The sequence below is a fragment of the Pygocentrus nattereri genome, chromosome 30 (assembly GCF_015220715.1).
Source record: "Pygocentrus nattereri isolate fPygNat1 chromosome 30, fPygNat1.pri, whole genome shotgun sequence".
Lineage (NCBI taxonomy): Eukaryota > Metazoa > Chordata > Actinopteri > Characiformes > Serrasalmidae > Pygocentrus > Pygocentrus nattereri.
This window is the reverse complement of record NC_051240.1, coordinates 347,501-370,872: the sequence shown is the minus strand read 5'-3', so window position 1 is coordinate 370,872 and position 23,372 is coordinate 347,501. Positions and strand designations below refer to the sequence as shown.

The 23,372-nt window shown below is 39.5% G+C and overlaps 1 protein-coding gene across 4 annotated transcripts in view; it reads right to left on the bottom strand.

Annotated features, from left to right (window-relative positions):
* Positions 1–5,140: 5,140 nt before the first annotated feature.
* The window catches only part of ppp1r16b (protein phosphatase 1, regulatory subunit 16B), a 94,670-nt gene continuing 76,438 nt past the window's right edge, over positions 5,141–23,372 (bottom strand). For all 4 annotated transcript variants that reach the window (XM_037536399.1, XM_017712873.2, XM_037536400.1 and 1 more), the window contains one exon: positions 5,141–10,162. In XM_037536399.1, coding sequence (XP_037392296.1) covers positions 9,722–10,162 — 441 coding nt within the window. In that variant the 3' untranslated portion in view covers positions 5,141–9,721. The remainder of the gene's footprint in view (positions 10,163–23,372) is intronic.

Here is a 23,372-nt window from a genome sequence, read left to right as displayed (position 1 = left end):
TTACAATGGTGAACTACCAAATGTATACATGTCACTCCCTATACCCATAGAATGTGAGTCTTAAAGGGATATGCACCCAAATTTGTCCAAGCTTTGTATACCACCCCTATGTGTGCAGAGCACATTTGCTTCAACCAAAGGGCTCATCAGTCAGTTTCAAGGGGGTCTAGAAATAATGTGAGGTATTGTCCTCCCCGGGTGGAAGAGCTGGCAGCATTACCAACTGAGCCACTGGTCAGGTGTACACATGTCCTTTGATTTTCACATCAGCTGACCTGATGCACCCATTATCGCTGCAGTGAACTTGTCCAAGGCACGAGAAAGCTGCAGGTCTACCAATATGACAACTGCCTTATCCAGGTGTTCAGGAGGAAAGTGCCATTTATGTCTGGTCAGACCAGGGGGGTATTCCCTGATGTATCAGGACCAGAACTGGTCAGCAAGAATTTGAGAATAAAATCAGCATCTGTTGCTTATGACCTCTGTTGCTGGGTAGACTACTTGGGGGAGCAATCCAGCGGGCTGCCTCACAAGCAGACTATTTAGAGAGTCAATATCTGTGATGTCAGCAGATACATAGCCCAATGGTTTTGAGTTGAGAATGGCCTCAACCTCTAGGAAGACGGTAATGAGGACATTCACCTACACAGGTGAGCAGATTTGACAGAACGGACCTCACTCTCCCACATTCCATTAAAGTGTGGGGCTGCTATGGGACTTGGACCCCAGTAATTTGCAGCACCATGAGGTTAATGAGTTCTTATGTGTCAGCCTTTGGTCGTAGAAGACACAAAATAGACTCATAATTTCTTATGATGAAGCTCCCTAAATTACACATCCAGAAAAGTTTCAAGCTACAGATCCATTTATTATACCTGATGGGGAGTAGAAGGCAGGACCTTTGTGTTCAAAGACAGATGCTTTAATGGTGAGCCATAAGAGGCTTATGGCAACAGTGCATTTTTTGAGAAAATGTATTGGTAGAGAGCATTCAGGCAAATCCTCCTCTGGTCAAACTACCTACAAGTGATTATATTACTAATATTAATAGCAGTTGTATTGGTAGTAGGAATAGCTAGGAGTCTATGAGAACATCAGTGTAGGGTGGGCAGCTAGTCCAAGACATGTGGGCGATTGTGTACTCAGAAAAAAAGCAGGGAGAGGGAATTAGTTTTATTCTGTCTGTTTGTACATAAACAGGGAATGTAAACATTTACAGAGTGTGGCTAACGACTCCGGCAGATCTGACTATGACAGCTTAACTAAAAGGAGAGAACCAGAAGGACACAGACACGGCAGCACTCTGAAACAGTTTGGCGTCCCTCTGCACCACCGTCCACAAACCTGAGTGACCGCGTGCGAGCAGCGGGACGACAGCATCAGCGTCTCAGTTTAATATAATTCCCTGTGTCCATGGACCCCTGGATCTGCTGCCTTTATCTAGGGGAGAACATTACCTACCAAAAGCTAAACTGAACAAGTGAGTTTTCAGCCTAGCTTTAAAGATTGAGACTGTGTCTTAGTCCCGAACAGTTTCTGGAAGATCATTCCAGAGTTTGGGGGCTTTATAAGAAAAAGCTCTTCCCCCAGCTGCAGCCTTCGGAATTCTGGGGACTATTAATAAGCCAGCACTCTGGGATCTGAGTAGTCGTGATGGCTCATAATGGGAAATAAGGTCTTGTAAGTACTCAGGAGCAAGACCATGTAGGGCTTTATATGTCAATAGAAGAATTTTATAATCAATACGGAATTTAATAGGCAGCCAATGAAGTGATGATAGCCCTGGACTGATATGGTGAAATTTTCTAGTTTGTGTGAGTGAGGACCCTGGCTGCAGCGTTTTGGACTAGTTGAAGTTTGCTTAAATTCCTGTTCGTACATCCTGACAGTAGCGCATTACAATAGTCTAGCCATGAAGTAATAAAGGCATGTACTAGTGTTTCTGCATCACGCAGGGATAGGGCATTTCTTATCTTGGCAATGTTGCGAAGATGCAGAAAAGCTGTCCTAGTGATGCTGCTTATGTGTTGATCGAATGATAAATCTGAATCAATTATGACGCCAAGATGTTTTGCTGCTGAGCCAGGTGTAACTAGAAAGTCAGGGAGATTTAAAATAAAATCTGGTAGTTTATTTCTTGCTAATTTTGGACCCAGAAGGAGAACCTCTGTTTTGTTACTGTTTTGTATCAAAAGCTGCGCTGAGGTCAAGTAGCACTAACAGGCATTTATTTACATTATTAACAAACTTTGCCAGTTGGTCATTAATAACATTAAGGATAGGATTTGGTAGGAGTAGGTAAAAGTTTTGCCTGGAGGTTAGGGATAGGGTTAGGTTTAGTATTAGGGACAGATTTGATAGAATCTTTCACACACAACTTTAAGTTCTGTGGCATTTAATATTTTGTTGAATGTTAGTTAAAGATAGACCGAGCATCTACACAGCATTCACAGTGGACCATCCAAATAAAGTTTAATTGGAACTAGTCACTACTGTGATTATTCAGAATACACTCTTAATTTGTCATTCTGTATATATGTTTCAAATTTAGTTATATTCAGACTGATTTGTATATTTGTAGCAATCTAAGTGAAAAAAGCCAAGTCTGAATGATGATATATTTCAACATCGCCATTTGCAGTTACTGCTGAAGAAAAAAAACACATAACTCTTGATTCTGTAATCAAGATGTTAAAATCTAATTTTCTGTGAACAAACCTATATTTACAAGATGCTAAGGATCATTATGATGTGCAACTTGAAATCATTGTCATGTGTTTATTTAAAACCTAGATAAAATAATGGTATTTTAGTTTGTTGGCAGCACATTGAGCAGTTTAATAGCTGTAGCCCATTTCCATATGTTTCCTCAGCTGATTATTGTGAATGTATGTGTCAAATTTGATTAGTCAAAGCATCACTGATGGATTTATGGCCTCTTGAGTTAGAATAAGCCATACTAAACTGGTTATTCATTTCTTGCAGTTATGTCCTGCATAAATGCAGGATTTAAAAAAATAATTATTGACCCTATGACATTTTTAAGACCATGTTTGAAAGAATGCATAACAAAAATCCAAGGAGGAGATAAAAATAATTACCTCAGAATTGTTTAAAAGTATTGTATTTGCACAATGTTGAGCCTAGATCGATGCAATATAAGGCTTGATGTGATTATATAACCAAAATGTATAAGACTTAATAACGCCACCTCATGGCAGATAGATTGATGAAAAGTAATTGAGCTGTATATTATTTTGAGGAAGTTCACAAGGTTGACACCAGTTATTCAATTGGGGCACTATAATATCCAAAAAATATTTCTTTACACCCACTTGGTCAACTGAGCTGAAATTGTGCATGCTGTTTTGTTGAGCTACTTTATGACAGATGTATTAAGGACAGCTGAAGAACTGGACAAATACTATAATATGAACTTCCTCAAAATCATGTACAGCTCAATTACTTTTCACCAAATCCACATTCAACCAACATCACAAAGGCATAGGGCAGTGTGTCATTCAAATACTGTTTAATAAAGTACAATACACTGTTTTTTATTGTGGTTGTCCTGTTATTATTTTTATTATGTATACATAATTAGGTACGCCTAACAGTTGTTTGATTTCACTCTTCACTCAGTGAGAGAAGTGACAACCACAGGTTGAAACAAGAGACCTGAAGTAGAGAAAAGGTACTCTGTTGTAGCGATGCAAATCATTAATCCAGATATGCATTGGATAGTCAGTTCCTGTGCTAGCTTTTGATAATGTTCATTGAAGAAAATGCTGATTTAATGATACAGGTGGAGGGAAATATTATGAGAAGCTGCACTGCAATCATTCTTGCTTGTCTGAACTGGAGAACAATGTTAATCCAGAACTCACTCATGCTAACATGCATATGCTGCTCTTTGAGCAAATCTGATTTCCAAGATCTCCAAATTGAAGAGATGCTTCGTCCACAGATGGCCTCAACAGTCCACTGGCTGTAATGTTTCGACAGAATTCAGACGCTCACAGTTAAAGAACAAAAGGGAGGCTTTACTAGTGAAATCACAGTCCAAGTTCATAGTTAAAAAACAGGCAGGGTTCAAATCCAGAAGACACAACAGATATAAAAAACAAACATAGCAATCTTGTGGTAATCCAAAAGAGAGTAAATAAAAGGTCAAAAACAGTAATCAGAGATCCAGGACAAACAATCTAGAGTGCACAGCAAAAGGCAGAGTAAGAGAAATAAAAAGTACAGGTCATTAACAGAGATACACAACAGATAGCTCAGTAGTTCGCAAAAACAGAAACAATACCTCGCAATGTTCCATGTCTAAAGCCCAGGTTTATAAGCTACACTAGGAAGATCACATGATCAACTACACAGGTGACACATCATTACTCTGGTGATCTAGAGCGCTGATGAGTGCGTGAGGAGTCAGCTGATCTCCCAGAGGATTCTGGGAGATGGAGTCTGTGTGAGGTTCAGTGTTTGATGGAAGTGTGGAAGTCATGTGATCTCCCAGAGGATTCTGTAGTTTTCTACTTTCCTCGAGATCACGGAAGTCCTTGGTGAATAACCACACATGGTCTCCTGGCTGAAATACAGGGTTGTCACTCTGGCGCCTGTCAGCTTGCTCCTTGTTTCTTTGCGCTGATGTGTTTCTTCCCACACCTTTTCACTCCTTTTTATCCAATCATCCACTCTCAGTACATCAGTGGTAGTACCAATCCAAGGCGCTAAAGGTGGTTGGTAACCCAAAATACACTGAAAAGGTGTCATTCCTGTAGCTGAGCTAGTGAGTGAGTTCTGAGCCATCTCTGCCCAGGGATCAGTCAGAGGGATTTTCATGACAGAATATTCGGAGTAATTTACCTTGCTCTTGGTTGATCCTTTTGCATTGCCCATTCAGTTGGGGGTGATATCCACAAGTTAGACTAGAATTGAAACTCCTATACTCTCCAAAAATGCAGCCCAAACCTGGGAAGTAAACTGGGGTCCCTTATCAGACAAGATATCTTCTGATATGCCAAAAAACCTGAAAACATAGTTGAACAATGCCCCTGCGGTCTGATCCAGCTGAAAATTCCTGTTAGAGGAAAAAAATAAAATACAGGTACAAATATGAAACCAAACTCAAAAATGGTTATCAGCTAAGCAAAATAGACATTTTATTAAAAATATATATTAGTGCAGCAATCAATATCTTACAATACTTACAATCAGTAGTTATGACCTTTTCATTTAAACACCAAGGCATAGATATTCCGATCTAGGTCGCAGTATCAAACATTGTTTATGTGATAATTTAGCTTTATTACTGAGTTGACAGTCCAAGTCATTAAGCAATGAGTCTAGTACATTCACATGGAGATACAATAAAGGATCAATTTCATAAACCTTGGCATATAACACAGTGAGTTTCAATTTTTATTTATTAATTTACATGCTCATGTGCCAAATGTTTGATTTGGTCTCTGGCTTCACAACTTCATGAAGTATTTGTCTCACAGTATTTGCAACATTCATAGACATTTATTGCATGTTATTAGACTCAATAGAACACATCATGGAAACACATTTACAGTCTCTATATTTCTGTTATTAAATAAAGGTCAAAAGGACAAAATGGTCACTGTGATAGGCAGCTATGCTGTATGTACTTATTTTATAGAAGACTATTTGGCAGCCATTAAGAAAGAAAGATGTTAAAATGGGTGGAGAGTCAGGCAACTTCAGCTGTTTTAGTCAAGACTTCATCTGGTGGACCATCGGTGAATAAAGTATCTGTTGTTCTGTTGCTGATCATAGTATAAAGGTGTTAGTTTAAATTTAATTATATGTGTAATTATATTTCATTCGCTGTGAATTTCTCTCTTTTTCATGTTCATAGCCTCACCCCCTCCAAAAAAAGTAGTACAGTACTGCCATAAATCTAGCAACCACAAAAATAACATACAGTATCTTGTTTCTGTTCAGCAGGATATTCTAGTCTAAAGATTATTAACTCATTACTTGTAGTCATTTGCTGTAACCACAATTAGCCATTAAACTATATTTACATTGGTGACATACTGGTAACTAACAGTCATATAAAATTTCTACCTAAAGTAAATAAAGAAAAAATTCAGTCACTGATCAGTTGCATTTGTGAATCCACCTTTTGCTGTCAGTTAATTTCCAACAAACATAATACATTCTAAATAAATTATCTTCAGAACACCTCGTTATAGTGACAACAGTTATATTCATACATAAATACTATACAGACCACAAGCTCTTTGCTGCTGTGTATAGATCAAAATTAACACAAACACAAAACAAATGCAATGAAAACACTGATTATGGTGTGTAACGCTTATTGTAAAAAGGTTTAGACTACAACTACATTGATCAGAATCTTCCGCAGCAATTTTTTAATCGTTCTGTTTTTTTTCCAAGGTCGAAGGTAAAGAATGTTAATCAGCATGCGAAGCACCTGAATTTGTAAAACTTGTAGAACCTGAACTTTACTGCTGGAGAGTTTCTTTTTGGGAGAGCAGAGTCTCATTTCCTTCCCTTATCCTTTACTGTTTGTACAGCTTGTTTTCTTCATACTGTTTCACACACATTTTCTAAGCTGGAGCCCATCCCAGTGGCTCATGCACTTTAAAGAATAGCTATTCTTAAACTAGATCTTAAAGAGTATTCTCAATATCTCTTATTTCCTTCATTTGATCATGTGAGCTTTCCAGAATTACTGGCTTATTTAAGAACTTGAGAATATTTTACTCAAAATATATGTAACAAATATCGGTACCCACGCATGCCTTAGTACACTTTTGGCAAAATATTAGCACCTAGTTTGATAATACTGAATGAAGTGGGAATACTTATTTAAAGAGATCTTGGATTACTCTTATTGGCCTTCATCTTCAGTTCACATGTTCAATAGTTTGAGGTCAAGGGAATGATTGATTCTGCGGTAAGGAAACAATTTTTTTTTTTTTTGGACATCAAGGATAATCCCCATCTTAGCCTCATGGCAAAGGTACTGACATTTTGATCTAAAATGTCATAATATATGCTATGTATCATAAGATTTCCAGGACCTTTGGAAGAAAAAAAGATGCAAGTCACAGATCCACCACAGTGGGAATTAGGTTATTTTCTGCTAGAGACTGATTTTGCTAAACTCAACTTTGCTGTTGGTGAGGCTTCTTTTGAAAACCTTATAAATTGTTAACATGAAGTTGACAAATTGTAAACTTTAGACGTAAGATGCAACTGACAGCTGCAAATTATCAGCAGTCATTCAACTGTTTTACCATCCCCTTCACTGTGCTGAGGGCAAAATACACTTGTGACCTTATCCAGGCAGGTTAATCCCAGTTTCAGTCGTTTTAATCAATCCACTTGAATAAATTTACCCTGTGGAATTGTATGGTTGGTTAAAAAAAAAAAAAAAAAAGAAGCCACAGCCTTTATGGCTTATCTTTATCAGGGGTGACAATACTTTGAAAGGTGCTGTAAATAAGTTGTGAACTTATTAGGTAGGCCTTCTTTGTTCATGGTCTTTTTTATCAGGAACACCTAGGAACCACTATATATGATGTGCAATTTGTAATAGGCTTAGCATATACAATTTATGCTGGACTCTAACATATTACAGCAATCTTGCCCTGTAGATGTAGATAATAGTTCTGAAAGACTGTTGAAAACTTATGCTGCTACTCCTAATATGTTCCAGGCTGAAATAAGTAACATTATCACAAATGTGCTAGTAAATGCACAGAAAAACATGGAATTGTTGACTATAAAATAAATGAAACAACTGTCTATTTTTACTATTAGAATGCAAGGGGATATTTGCAAACACCTGAGAGATCTTGTGTAACTCATTCTGAACAAAGTGTTTTGCATGTTTTGTAGCATAGTTAGCAGATAAACATTTTATGCTACAACACATTATGCTACCGAGGAACATAAAAGCTAGCAAAGTTAGCTGCTACACATTGCCAAAGATTTTTTGCTACAACTGTGTGTGCACATGCACCTTCATGTCACAGCCATTCTCTACTGTAGCTCATAATAAAAATGTGATATCACTGGGGTAAAAGATTTCATAATTGGAGTACATAGCCTATTCATGTCATTGGCGTAAGACTTGGACTTGGTGCAAAGTTAACAAAACCTACAAATTTTTTATCTTTCCTTTGATGAAAAGGCACTATAATAGGACCACTGCTGACCACATATTTCAAGTGAAGAACTATTATCAGTATGGCAGTGATACCACAATTGTGGTTACATGTCAATGGGTATTGCAGGCACAGAAGCGTTGGTAGGATGTTTAAGCCCCTTAGTGTTACTGTTGATATGAAAATAGTGCGACAGCCAAAGATATGCAACCAACAAAGATCCTGTGATCAAAACTGATCACTGAAGATCTGTACACCTGACAGGTACACTAACAAGGTTACACTAACAAAAACCATGAAAGTCCTAAGCAAGGACGAACCATGGTTCATATTTTGGTTACATTGTATACTTTTGATTTAGTCGGTTTCAGTTTTACATTGCAATTTAGCGAGTACACTAAAGAACGTAGCATGACATACCTGCTGTCATCACCTACATGGGCTGTCTCTCCATATAATTAACAATGATTGGCTTGTAGAGGATTGTGTCTGTGTGCCGTCAATTAGGCAGGTTGTCTATTCATTTTTTACCCAATTTTCTCCCCAGTTTAGATATATCCAATTCCACTAAATCAGTCACATGATAGCACCAGTGCTACAAGGGCAAAAGTTTGCACAGGCTTTCTGTAAAACCTGTGAGGCGAGCCACTGCATCTTCGTGATCGTCACTGCAACGTAACGTCATTGGACAACTGAATGCACTTGGAGGAAAGCAAATGCTAATTCTGTTACGACAAGCCAAAAGATGTCTGCACTGGCTAGCAGTGTGCTGGGTGATGGGGGAAGACAGGGGTCATTCTACCCACCCAGAGAAAATGAGGCCAATTGTGCTTTCTTCTGTGGGTAGCCTTTAACTTTTTGAACAGAGAAAAATGAATATTCGCTCATCCTCTAAGGAAATAAGGTACACAATTTGGCATTTGTGTTTTTATTTTTAAGTTGACTTAACTTTTTTGTTGGACCACATTACAATTAAATATTCCTCCTTCTGTATCGGTTCTTTTTCTTTTCTATTGTTCGATGGGTGGTGACAGCTTGCCTCAACAACCTGTAATTAGTCCATAGTCTGAACCATCCAAAAAAGCCACTGCAAATGAAAAGAACCATGGTTCAGTTTGATCTGGACTGAGTGCGCCTCTTTTGGTCAGACCAAAATTTGGTCCTGTGGTCGGACACTTTGGCACCTTCATGGCACCTTTCACACTTGCTATTTTGGTTCGAATCAAACGAGGTAGGTGTGAAAAAGTTGAGGTGTGGCTGAAATTTGTGCAGAGCAACAGATAGTATACACCAATAACTGCAAACCTGTGTACTTTGCATACCTGCAAAGTGCATCTATACATTAGGTGTTCCTGATAAAAAAATGGCCAACTAGTGTAGATGCAAAGTAGGAGTACCTAATAAACTAGCAACGCTGTTGAGGTCTGATCACAGACACACATTTTGAACCCTGTTGGAGCAGGATTATTGCTATTCTTTTTTGCGGCCATCACTGTACCCAAACAATCAGCTGCTAAACATTGCTAATGATATGGTCTACTATTAACTTACGAAATGCAGCAGCACCCATGACTTTTGGTTTCCACCTCCTCAACTGGCTGCTTCAGTTTGAGGAGAGGGGGGTCTCCACTAGCAAGAGTGAAAAATACTGTGGTGCCATTAGATGACACACATGGCATGCAAGAGTCTTCAAAACTGTTCTTAGTCTCCGTTGTTGACATGGAACCATTGCTAACATGACCATTGAGAATGGTATGGTTAAGGTGTTTTGCTGCAGCACGCTGCTTTTTGAGTTCAGAAAGTGTCTGAGGGCGCTCCTTGGGCCAGGAGTCTTCAGGGGAAAGTGAAAAAGTGTTGAAACAGGCCTCATTAGTCAAAGAATCACCATTGGACGTGGACGGAGACGTAGTTGTTGTCACGGTGGAGAAAAAGTTATTCTGCTGCTCTTTGTCCTTCAAAACATGTTCTCTGTGCTTTTTCACAGACTCCTGAGGGAACAACAGATGAGAGAGAAAATGAGAAGCATGAATAAAGATCAACATGGTATATACATACATGAACATGAGATAGCTGGAATACCTTTTCACTACAACAGTTACTCAAATTACTGTACAAAAAGAATCCAGTAAAAAAAAACACAGCATTTACTTATTTAAAAAATTAGGGTGGAAATGCTGCGTAAATGTACCGAACTTTTAAATACAACACAATATGTTAACTAAAATTATTAAAAATTATTAAAAATAAAAATATTTTTTTAAAAATCTACAGCTTTATTCAATGTTTACTACATGGATGTCAACACTGCTTTAAACATGCAATGCACAAATAGAGCTAAAGCAGGAGTGACATAGTGTGAATGGCAAGCCAGAACTGCCCCACAATACTTAACTCATTTGAATGTGACTCACAAGCAGTAACATTTGCCAGTCTATGATAACAATAATAAAAAAATAAAACTATATAATAATAATAATAATAATAGTAATAATAGTAAAAGTAATAATAATAGTAATAATAATAATAATAATAATAATAATAAAAACCATATTTAAGCACTGACCTATTAACTGTATGATTTGTCACTAACCTATACTATCCTTTTCGGGCTGCTCAAAGAGGTCTGTTTTGGTTAAACACCTATAGACTACAATATAGCTGGAATGTTTGACTTTGTAGTGTTTCTAGATAGAAACTGATAGTAATTCATAGGCGCAAGTGTCACATTGTATGCTGGTCATAAAGGCAAAGCAAAACCTTCACCTGACAGCACAGGACCTGCAGGAAGGTATAGCTGAGACTGGGGCTGGGCAATAAAACGATAATGATAATTATCACGATATAACTTTCCTCGATGAAACTGTAAGAAATATTCGATAAATGTTCAATGAAATACACGTTTCTCACACTTTCATGTTCTAGCGACAGTCCTGGTGGCATTTTCTACTGCAAGAAAAGCGACACTGCTCTGCTGTCACCAGGAGAGGACGCACTTCCAAGTTTTTCAACATGATTAGAGAGGGAGGGGGCAAAAATGAGTCGTCAAATATACTTTAGCAATACCTGAAATGTGGAGTTATACATTCCCTGTCCGAGTGGAGCAACTGGCGATCTGTTCTCCTGTGACTAAGTGTGAGTGACGAGAAGTGGCATTAACTATACTGTCCTAAAGTATAGACCTCTTTCTGTAGATCCTAACAAGCTTTAGCAGTGTTAAATCATGTCTGCTCCACACAACTAAAAGTGCTGTTAGAGCACTCTGGCAGTCATATTTAAGTATTAGTGCATTCCCAAGCAACGAAAGTGAAAGAAAGGAGTGTATTTATGCACAGGCCTGATTTAAACAAAAGTAAACTGAGGAAGTTGTGAGATATTGGAGAGTGGGTGAAAGCTATCTTTCCAGGCTAGCTGTTTTTAGCAGCTAACTTGAAGCAGCGCTCTGTCACTCGCAAAACATGGCGAATTGATATTACTGCAGATCAAACAAAACACAAAATACCTCTTTCAGTTTAAACATAACTAAAAGGAGGACTCCGTTTGTCTGGTGTTAGCTAGTTAGAGTGGTGGTGCACCATAACTGTGCTTTTTATTCTTGAAGAGTTACTAGAATGAAACCTTACTGGCAACCTCATTACAAAATTCACTGTATGAAAACAAAAAGATAATCCTTCATTTAGTCATTTTGGAGACTAGTGCTGTGGACTACTGAAATAAAAGTAGCCACAACCACAGAATGTTTGTTTGGAGAATTAAAGAAGCAGCCTTTGATCCAAAAAAAAAAAAAAAAAAAAGAACACCTTGCAATCTGTTAAGTAGGGGATAGACTGTGTGAGAGTTGAAGGCACAGGATACACTGATGAATTCTGGAAGAAACATGTGAAGCTGAAAAGAATCTAGCTTTTACAACAGAACATTGGTCAAAAACATACCTCAAAATCCACTATGGACAAAGGGTACATATAAAAAAAACTCACTTTCAGTGTTCATGCACATACTTTTGGGTAACTGTAGTGTCTATTAAATCCACAAACTGTGACAAGACAACCCAGTTAGTTTAGTTTTTTTTGTCTCTCCCCACAGCTTGAGAACTATCTTTGTGAAGATGTGTAATTTTATTTCTTGAAAGTGCTGGAACTGCTAGCATTTTGTCAACCCTAAAAGATAAGCACTGGAAATACTTGGATGTTGGCTACACAGACCAACACAAATCACTACATTGGCCATCACCTTCAGGGGGCAGAAGAAGTTCAATGCAGGACTGACAACAAAACCTTTCCTAAAAGAAAGACCAATACAAACTATCCATGGCAAAACTGTAGATGAGGGAAAACAGCATAATTCTTTTTGAAATACTGTTATGTATTCTTTCGCCATTTAGCACTAGCTAACACTAAAAGCTGAGGTAATCTTAAGTACATAGATGCAGTTTTCTAGACTGCTATTGGTGATATTTGCTGCAGGATCCACAGTGACATTATTGCTATTAGTTTGATAGTTGAATGTCCACGCCAGGGGTGCACAATTCCGGTCCTGGAGGGGCATAGTTTGGTGAAACACCTGATTACTGTTAATTGCCATGTTAAGGGGGTGTGTTTGAGCAGACTTTCAAAAGAACATTACAACTTGCCATGAATCACCAAGCACTGAACTTTTCTAACAGCCCTCAAAGTCCCCTTATGTAAATATCACAAAAAACCTGTAGGTAGATTTTAATTGCTATGCATGCAAGATAGCAGAACTAGAAACATTCTACAAGAAAGTGTGTGGGAGGGGGAATCTTAAAACAAGATTGGAAACACTTAACTGGTTATAAAATGCATCTGAAAACTGTAATATCTGCCAAAGGAGTACCAAGATGCCATAGTTACAGTAAGGAGATTTCATGGTTTAGTTTAAGTTTAAAGTGTGAGGCGTCCATTGTAGTTAATGAGTGCTACAGCTCTGGGAAAACCCTGTTAGCACATCTCATTGTACTGGTTTTGGTTACTCTTCGCTGTTCTGATTATATATTGCAGTTTGGCTTGTTTTTACAAGATGGAGAAACCAAATCATGGTTCTGGATAGACTCTCTTGATTCTGTGCTGTTCTCTCCTAGCTATGAAGAGAGTGTTCCTCTCTCAGAGGAACCACAGAGCCATTGATGCTGAGGGAGATGGGGAGGGAGGGCTGTGCCAGAAGTCCACCACCATCTCTACAGTCTTCTATGTGTTGTAATATTTTTTGGAGGGGTGGACTGGAATTTTGTATACATTCATCCTAGATAAACTGCCTAAAATTTGCAGTAAAGGGGGTTATGCTATTGAGGTAACGAAGTGTAGAATAACTGTAACTGTAGAATAACGTAGTGGACTACATATTAGACCATATAGAAGACCAAACAGATCAACAGAAAGATGAATTTGGCTTCCTTGGATGGTTTATAGCAGATATAGAAAAGGTGGAAGATTTAAGAGAGATAAAAGTCACCAAAACCACTCCATGGAGTGCTGGCAAGGTGGTTGTGCCCAAGACAGAAGGAATAATTAACTGTCAATCTCACTCACCTTGAACAAACTGGTCAGACAAAAGAGACATCCTCTCAGTGGTGGCTTTTGGGAGCCAAAGTCTTTATCAACTTGGATGCTGCATCTGATTTTTAGCAAATTCCAATGGTAGAGCACGGCTTTTTTCCCTCCAAAATGGTGCCACGTGAGTGGCAACCTATTGCAGCAGCTCCAGCTCACTTTAAGCTTTTTTTCTTACTTTTTGTAATTTTCTCCTTTTATTTTTAAGTATTTTTACTTCTGATTGTTTGCCAAGAGTTCTTGTCACCACAGATACCAAACTTGTAGAGTTTGGTCCTCACTCTTTTCTCTGTTTATGTCTGCATCTGGAGATCCTGTTCGATAGTGTAACTCTGGGCACATTACTATTAAGGAGCAAAACTGTCAAGGACATTGAACTGTTAGCTGTTAGAATGAGGCCATTCTATATACCCTAGGGAAATCTTGCATACCGCAATAGTTGCGTATGTTCTATGACGCACTGCACACAGCTGTGAGCAAGCGCTCGACACTGCACCCACAGGCAGTCATCTCTGGAGACATTAGCCATGCTTCTCCACCCTCCACTCTGACAAACTTCACATAGTATGTAACATCATACCAGAGACAATAAAATACTGCATCTGTTTTTTGCCAACACCATGGAGGCATATAACTCACTACCCCTCCCCCCCTTGGAAGATTAGATCATGTTTGGAGAACTCTACACAGAGGCAACTCACAAAAGCCCCAGAATCTGACAGCATATTGGGCAGAGTGCTCAGAGAACGCACTGAACAGCTGGCTGATGTACTCATGGACATGTTCAATATCTCTCAGAGTACTGCAGTAATTCCAACATGCTTCAAGTCCACCACCATCATCCCTGTGCCAAAGAAGTCTCCAGTGTCCTACCTCAATGACTACTGTCCCGTTGCATTCACTCCCATCATCATGAAGTGCTTCGAGAAACTTATCACGAGGCACATAAAAGACCAGCTCACCCCTTCACTGGACCTACTGCAATTTGCATATCAGCCCAACAGTTGGCGCCATCAGTAAAGACACCTATGTGAGAATGCTGTTCATAGATTTCAACATTCAACACAATCATACCTCAGCAGCAGATTGAAAAACTGAGCCTGCTGGGCCTGAAGACATCCCTCTATAACTGAAACTGAAGAAAGCTCATCTCCCCCTGCCATCCTTACTGTGTTCTACAGGAGGACTGCAGAGAGCATCTTGAGCAGCTGTATCATTGCCTGGTTTGGGAACTGCACTGCCTTTGACTGCAAGCCCCTTTTGTGGTTGGTATAGTGTAGTGGGCAACAGCTCTGCCTTTTACGCTGTATGCTGGGGTTTAATCCCCCGCCTGGGCAAGCACGTAATTTCACTCCACTGTGTACTTGTACATAGACAGAATGACAACAAAAATAAAAATGGTCTGGTGAGACTGAAGAGGTTCTGAAAGACTCCCTATTGTTTACAACAGGGATCAGCTGTTAGCGCAACATAGTGGTGCTGCTGGATGAAAGACCTGATAATCACCCTGCTAGCTAAAGAGGAAGAGATGGAGGAGTCGTGCCAGAGCTATACATCGTACCAGAAGGAAGTTTTGAAAGGCTGTTTTGAAACAACTGCATGTTGTGTAATCTGTATGGGGAGGACATAGACAATCTCACACACTGCATAACAGACTACATCAATTTTTGCGTGGAAAAGGGTGTACCTATCAAGACGGTTTCCCCAACAACAAACCATGGATTAACCCGGATATATATAAAGGCTGTCCTGAAGGAGAAAAAGAGGGCCTTTACATTAGGTGACAAGGCAGAACTGAGAGCTGTGTATAGGAAACTGAGAATGAAAACCAGGGAGGGAAAAGCCAGCTACAGAAAGAATATATAGAACAGCTGCAGAATAATCAGTGGGGTCTGGAAAAGCCTAAAAACAATCTTTGGGCACAAGAAACCAAAGCCCTAGGCTGTAAGGGATCGAAAATGGGTTAACAATCTCTGTTTTTCAAAAGATTTGATCACTCATCCCCTACACACATACCCCTGCTGCAACCCTTGTGTTCTGGACTTTCAGTGCACTGCCCTGCCCTCTCTACCACAATTACCCCCCTCTTCACAACTCTCACCTCAAAGCCACCCACCACTGGTCTCTCTGCTGTCAACTCAAACCCCCTATCCGCATACTCCAGCACTCAGCCGACCCCTGCTCCAATCTGTGGTTTACAACAGGTGAGAAAGGAGCGCAGAAGGATCAAAGTGAGGAAAACTGCAGGACCTGGATGGCATCAGTGTCAGGCTCCTTAAGTCCTCTGCAGACCAACTGTGTGGGACAGTGGAACACATGTTCAACATGAGCCTGAAGCTCAGGAGGGTCCCAGATCTATGGTAAACATTGTGTGGTACCAGTGCCAAAGATGCAGCAACCTAAGGACCTTAGCAGCTACAGGCAGGTGGCACTAATGTCACACCTGATGAAAATGCTAGGGAAGCTGGACCTTGTGCATCTCTGCCCTCTGGTGAGCTTACACAGAGCTCTTTCTCACTTGGAGAAGCCTGGGAGCACTGAGAGAATCACGTTATTTGATTTTTCTAGTGCTTCTAACACCATAGGCTGCTGAGGGACAAGCTGGAGAACACAGGGGTGGGTTCACCACCTATCAAATTGGATTCTGGACTATCTCACCAACCGACCACAGTATGTGAGTGCATGGGACAGTGTGTCTGACATGGTGGTCAGCAGCACAGGGGCCTGTAGGGAACAGTCCTGGCACCATTCCGCTTCACCCTGTACACTGCAGACTTCATGTACAGCTCACCAAACTGCCAACTTATTGTTGCAAAACATACTGATGGCACTGGCTACAGATGAATTTCTAAACTACTGAAGGTTCCAGTGAGCACTGAAGCGGATAGAATATGATTTCACCATAAACCAGACATGACCAGGTGCTCCCTGCAAGATTTCAGACTGAAAATAATTATCAGAAGAGTTGTCTAAGAGTCAAGGACCACTTGTAGGGAGCTACAGAAAGACCTGGAATTGGCAGGTAGAAAACAATAAGTAATGCACTCAACCGCCATGGCCTGTATGTGTGCTCACCACGCAAGACTCCATTGCTGAAGAAAAAGCATGTTGAAGTGTGTGAACTGGCCTTACTGAATGTAGCTGTACTCAGTTATCCGCCAGTCCGTCGCAGGGCAGACAGACAGACACAGACAGTCACTCACACCTAGGGGTAATTTAGCATGTCCAATTGGCCTGACTGCATGTCTTTGGACTGTGGGAGGAAACCGGAGAACCCGGAGGAAACCCACACAGACACGGGGAGAACATGCAAACTCCACACAGAGAGGACCCTGGTCACCCGGTCGGGGAATCGAACCCAGGCCCTCTTTGCTGTGAGGCGACAGCGCTACCCACCACGCCACCGTGCCACCCAAATAAATCCAATGAAAACAATATGGAGTTTGCTTAGGACTTTACTCAGATGTTTCTTGTGAAACTGCTAAACATAAAATAGAATAAAAATACGAAAATACAATGAGCTTCATACAACTATACCAATTTGACTCAAACAGTACAGACAAAACTGCTACTGGAACGACATATGCTAGGCAGTATGGTTTGTGATCCGTAGATACTGCAAACATCTATCAAGACATACATTCACCAACTCTAAATAACATGGCAGAAACAAAGATATAGCTATCTGTAACAAAAGTACAGATATTGCCTCTTTTAAGAGCTGTTGTACATGGATGGCACAGGAATATGTAGGCAGCACTGAATGTACTTCCTGTTTCCTCTGTTAAACCAAAGTTCCTGTGCTGCACTTCCTACGCTGTACACTAGGGGTCTATTACAATGGCAGGGCCAGAACAGCACATTTAAAGTTTGCTTAACAACATTATAGTCTGGTCAGATGAGACCAAAATTGAACTCTTTGGCTGCCATAATACACACCATGTTTAGAGGTCAAAAGGCACTGCATATCACCCCAAAAACACCATACCGACAGTGAAGTTTGGAGGTGGGAGCATCATGGTGTGGAGCTGTTTTTCCACAAACAGCACTGGCACACTTCATATAATTGAAGGAAGGACGAATGGACAAATGTAGCGAGACATTCTTGATAAAAATCTACTGCCATCTACCAGGATGATGAAGATGAAATGAGGGTGGACATTTCAGCAAGACAATGATCCCAAACACATAACCAAGGAAACTCAATTGGTTTCAGAGAAAGAAAATAAAGCTGCTAGAATGGCCCAGCCAATCACCTGATCTGAATCCAATTCAAAATCTATGGAAGGAACTAAAGCTCAGAGTTCATAGAAGGAGCCCATGGAACCATGAGGATTTGAAGAGTGTTTGTGTGGAATAATGGGCCAAAATCACACCTGAGCAATGCATGTGACTAGTTTCTCCATACAGGAGGTATCATGAAGCTGTCATGACCAACAAAGGACTTTGTACGAAATAGTAAATAAATTTCAGTAAGTGTGTTCAATACTTTTTCCCTGTGTCATTTCTCATTATTGCACATAGTTTATGGACATCTATAGTTTGATTTCTTTGCATGTGTGGATTGAATTGGTTGCTGCCGACATTTGGTGAGAATTTCAGGTCAACAGCACCTTTAGAAATATATGTACTTAGAAAATTGGTGACGTGTTCAATACATATATTTCACGTGCTGTATATGTATGTACATTAGCATAACAGCAGACCTATGTGATGTATAGGATCCTTTTTTCAGAGGAGGATAGGTGCCCCCTTGTGAGCCTTGGTTCCTCCCAAGGTTTCTTCCTCACGTCTGAGGGAGTTTTTCCTTGCCACCAGTGCCCCTGGCTTGCCCCCCTGGGAGTTTTTACATTTCCTATTAAAACTTTGTCTTTACTGGAATTCTGTGAAGCTGCTTTGTGACAACAGTTGTAAAAAGTGCTATACAAATAAATTTGATTTGATCTGTGTGCAATACAAGCAACACCCCATATGCAATATTTTTGCACTTTTTAAACTCCTCACCATCCCATGTGTAATATAAATCAGTACCTCATGTGCAATACTCCATGTGAATTTCGGGCAAAATATCCTTATAGTGTATAAATCTTAGTTTTTATTTATATCATTTTATTTTTAGTTTATTTTTATAATTATTTATATTGTTAATTTTTGGTGAAGGTTATATAGAGTTTATATTTATCATTTTATTAATTTTAGCATATATATTGTCTATATAGTAACAAGTATCAAACTCCAAAACCCTTGTTAAGTAATTAACAAAGTTATTTCTTTCTTGTTAATTTCTGTTCCTGTTGTTTCTTTCCTTTGTCTGGAATGCCTTGCTATCCCTTTGCTGCTGTAACATTGAGAATTTCCATGTTGTGGGACTAATAAAGGATTATCTTGCCCTCTTGACCATGTTCATCAACCCCTTTTTTCTGCTGTGCTTTAAATGTCTGCCATTTGGAGTCTGCTTAGCCTCAGAATATTTCCAGTATTTCCAGTAACACAGATGTTGGAGTGATGTGCCAAGTGGATGATATCCTGGTATCCTGGGATTTACAAGAGCACAATGCAATAAAAATATTTGTGGGCACAGAATCACTTCTGTAGGGGTTGCACTGGACCCAGACAAAGTTAGGGCCAATACAGAGATCCCCGACTATTCCTGTGTTGAAGCTGAATATATGCCTGGTGAGCAGCTGATTACAGCAGGCACATGGTCCCAACCACTGAGTACTGGATAGTGTAATACTGTCATATGTGCAAAACAGACAGCGACTCAGAGTAAACCTTTGATGACCACATCTATACCAGTGATGCCATGGCAATGTGCAGGTACTACCTGTTTACCTGGCTATATACTACTTCTTGTGCTATATCAATCTGTTACATGTTAATGTTCCCTTTTCCAACAAAGACCCTGTCTTTAGTAATCATGGTACCAAAGACACAGGAATGTCTGACAATGACCCACAGTACAGCTGTGCTGCTTTTAAGAGCTGTGTGGCATTTAACAGCCAAAGTGTACAACTGCCCAGTGAGAAAACACAAGGAACAGTGGCCCACACGCCCCATGGTCCTACTTTGTGAAAACTGATGAGAATCACCTGTGACAGACTGACCAACCACAATGCCATAATCTTCCTCACATGAAAATTATACCTGAGACTAGTAATGCACACACTAATTTGGTATTTATTTGGTTATTAAAACATGATGGAAATAAAATAAACAGTACAAAATGTAACTATTCCTTAAATTAATATAATATTGTTTAAAAATGTTTGTGTTGCCCTTCCCCTGGCTATGCAGAACTTGGGTTCGTCCAGAGCTGGAAACTGGAGTTTAAACAGCTGCCCAGTGAGAACAAACAAGGTACACTTACACAAGAAGCAGGTGCCCCATGTCTTACTTGGTGAAAACTAAGGAGAGACTGTTGAGGAAAAAACAATCACCTGTGACAGACTCAAAAACCACAATCCTATAATCACTCTAACATGAACATTATCCAAGAAGCTGGTAATGTGTGCACATGCATGCACGCACGCACGCACGCACGCACGCACACACACACAGGAGTGCAATGCTTTCGTTGCCAAGTCAGGTAGAATATCAAGTACACCAAACAGCCTGTGAATGATGCTGGAAGTAAATACAATGAGATTTATTGGAATGTTCCAAAAGACAACATGTATTAGTTCTAAATGTCACTGAAAGAAAACAGGTAATTAGTGGTGTTAAATCCAGTTGATATGTTGACTGCAGTTCATCACACAAACAGAGCACAGTCTGGCCACTAAATGGTGACGCAAAATCCTTGATTATTTTAGTACTTTGGCTTTCATTTACATTTGGCAAGCCAGTATTCAATATCTTGAAAATATTTAATGTACTTACTTAATAATCACATTATGTTGACACAGAGATAAAAGGTAGTGAACGTAGATAAATTCACCATAGACAGAAACATAGAGCCACAAATAAAACTTAGCAAATTAATAAGAAAAGGAAGGTCTAGCTTAAATGGTTATAAACATAATAAATGAAGAGAAGTTTGACAAAAACTGTTGAATGTGATGTATTGCAAAGATCTGTATTTGTTTGATAGTAGTATTTTGCATCTGTAAACCATACTGCTTGTGTTGGTAAACAGTAGAACAAACAAAATATTTTTTTTCATTTGCTGAAATCTGACAGTAAATTAGCCCCATGTGAATGAAACAAGGCAGTGAAGACTTATGTTAGACTGGTAAACAAATAAAAATGCTAGTTATGTGACTAGTGGATGACAGTCATGGGCCTTAATTACTGAGTATATATTTGCCTTCATATGCAGATTCAGACCAAGCGCACATTTATTCAATGAGCCACCCTCTGAGCCTTGCACATAATGTCATTGCATCTATATCATCCTGTGACTTACTGCAAAGTTTCTCATGCACCTAGATGTTCTTGCTCACTCCAAACGAGCAGGAACCCTAGCACTCATCCATTACTTACATAACCACTGTTACATTCGTACATAGTGTTATGTTTTGTTATCTCGTGACTTAGTGAGTGGATGACTTTTACCCATGCTGTCACTAGGTGTGCATCAGAGAAAGTTTGTGATGTGGGACAGAATAGCTAGCATTAGGTCTGATGACTGTGTCACATTGACATTATTAAATCAAGAAACGCAGGCCACAGACCATGTGATTACTGATGCCAACAGTAGCATCCCATTTCAAGGTGGCCCAGGATGTGGATAATTCCCTGATGGAGTTGCAGGCAGCATGTGTGGGCAATGGATGGTTGCAAAAGCCAGCTTAATGGCCAACAGCCGCTAGTATAAAAAACCTGCTTTGAGTGTGGTGAGCCCTGTTTAACTTCCAAAAAAAAACCCTACTTTTTGTAGTTAGCTACAAATTTCCAACAGTTCAAGCAAACAGTCATGCGCTGATCACCCATTACTATAGTAAGCGTAACTCAGGGGTTGCAACTGACATGGTAAGAAGAGCCATTTTGTCCTTTCAACAAAAATCAAACCATCTTGGGAGCCACAACATTTTATATCCGTTTTACCGTCTTGGCTGAAAGTATATCTCAGTATGTGCTGATGTGCTGGTACTGGCTAAAACTATAACAAACACAAACACAGACTCACTTTGCTCTGCTTTAAAATTTAGTTCAGCTGTAGCTGCTTTTCTAGCATCTCGGGAAATTTCTCCGTGAGTTTCTTGTAAAATGTCTCTCAATGTTCAACTTTTTATGAGGCTGAAGTGGCTTCTCATTCTCCAGCTTCTTGTTCGAACCCGGAATGATTGCCTTTAGCCTACATTTTTGTTGGATGTCTTACCTTTGGTTGTGTAAGTCTGATTGTTGGTTTAACTCACTTTTTGGTGATCTTTTTGTTTATTTGCAGCTTTTGTATGTAATTGTATGTTTCTTTCTGACACATAATTAAATGCAGTGTCTTGTTTATATTATCAGTTGGGCTTCTTTGGTGTGTTAGATGGAGATTCACAAACATTCTGACAATTGCACTCTGAAAGTAGATAAAACTAGTGCACTACTTTTCAAACTTTTTTCCTGGAGAAGCAGATAAATTGTAGCTAGCTACAAATTTTGGGCAAGTATCTACAAAGTAGCTAACTACTAATTTGTAAGCTATCCCAACCCTGCTGAAGTCAGCTTCTTATTCACCAGCTTCAGTTCAAATTCCTCCGTAAATAGTGCAGCAATTATTATTACAATGGCGCTGTACAGCGTCCAAAAAAATTAAACCATTGTTTTTAATAGAGGTATGCACACTGGCACTGACACAACATGCCGAAGCGTGCCAGTGCTCCATGACTCCAAGCACTGTTAATTTTTTTTTTGCATGTCACAACACGCAATGCAAAATTTTGCCATTATTACATTAAATTAAAGCCATACTAAGACCACATGAGACTACAGTAGTTCATATATGGCTTGAAATTTGCCCAGCACAAGGCAGCCAGTGTTTTATGTAAACAAACAGATGTTAACGGTAAGTTTGCTACCTCGGGTAACTCATCTCAAAAACAGCCAGTCTCTGGAGAAGTTGTCACAGACACCAAGCATGTTAAAAAGAGTAACTACACCCTAAAACTTTTTTTTCATTAACATCTGAAATGCATTGCTCTGTAAGAACAAAATATGCCAGCTTGCTTTAAAATTAGAACTCCTTTCTCAAAACCGTACAAATATATTTTTATCATGGTTAGTTCGACCTCTGCAGCACCCCTATGATTTAGCTCTGCTATATGTGTAGATGATGTGTCATTGTACCACAGTATGCAATGCTACCACTTGATGTACCACATTTATGGTAAAGTTCATTTGTCCAATTACTTTTGAGCCCCAGAAATGAGGAGGCTTTGTAGAAAAATGTTTGTAATTCCAAAATGTTTTATAGGACATTTTTATTCAACCGCTTGAATTAATCTTGAAAGTCTACACTTCAATTGCATCTCAGTTGTTTCATTTCAAATCCAATGTGGTGGCATGCAGAGCCCAAATCATGAAGATGTCCAAATATTTCTTGGCTTAACTATAGGTGAAGCTGTGTTATCTGACTGAACAGCATCTTCACTTTAAGGCTGATGGTGTCCCTTCATCTGCAGAGCACCTAACATTTTTGGCT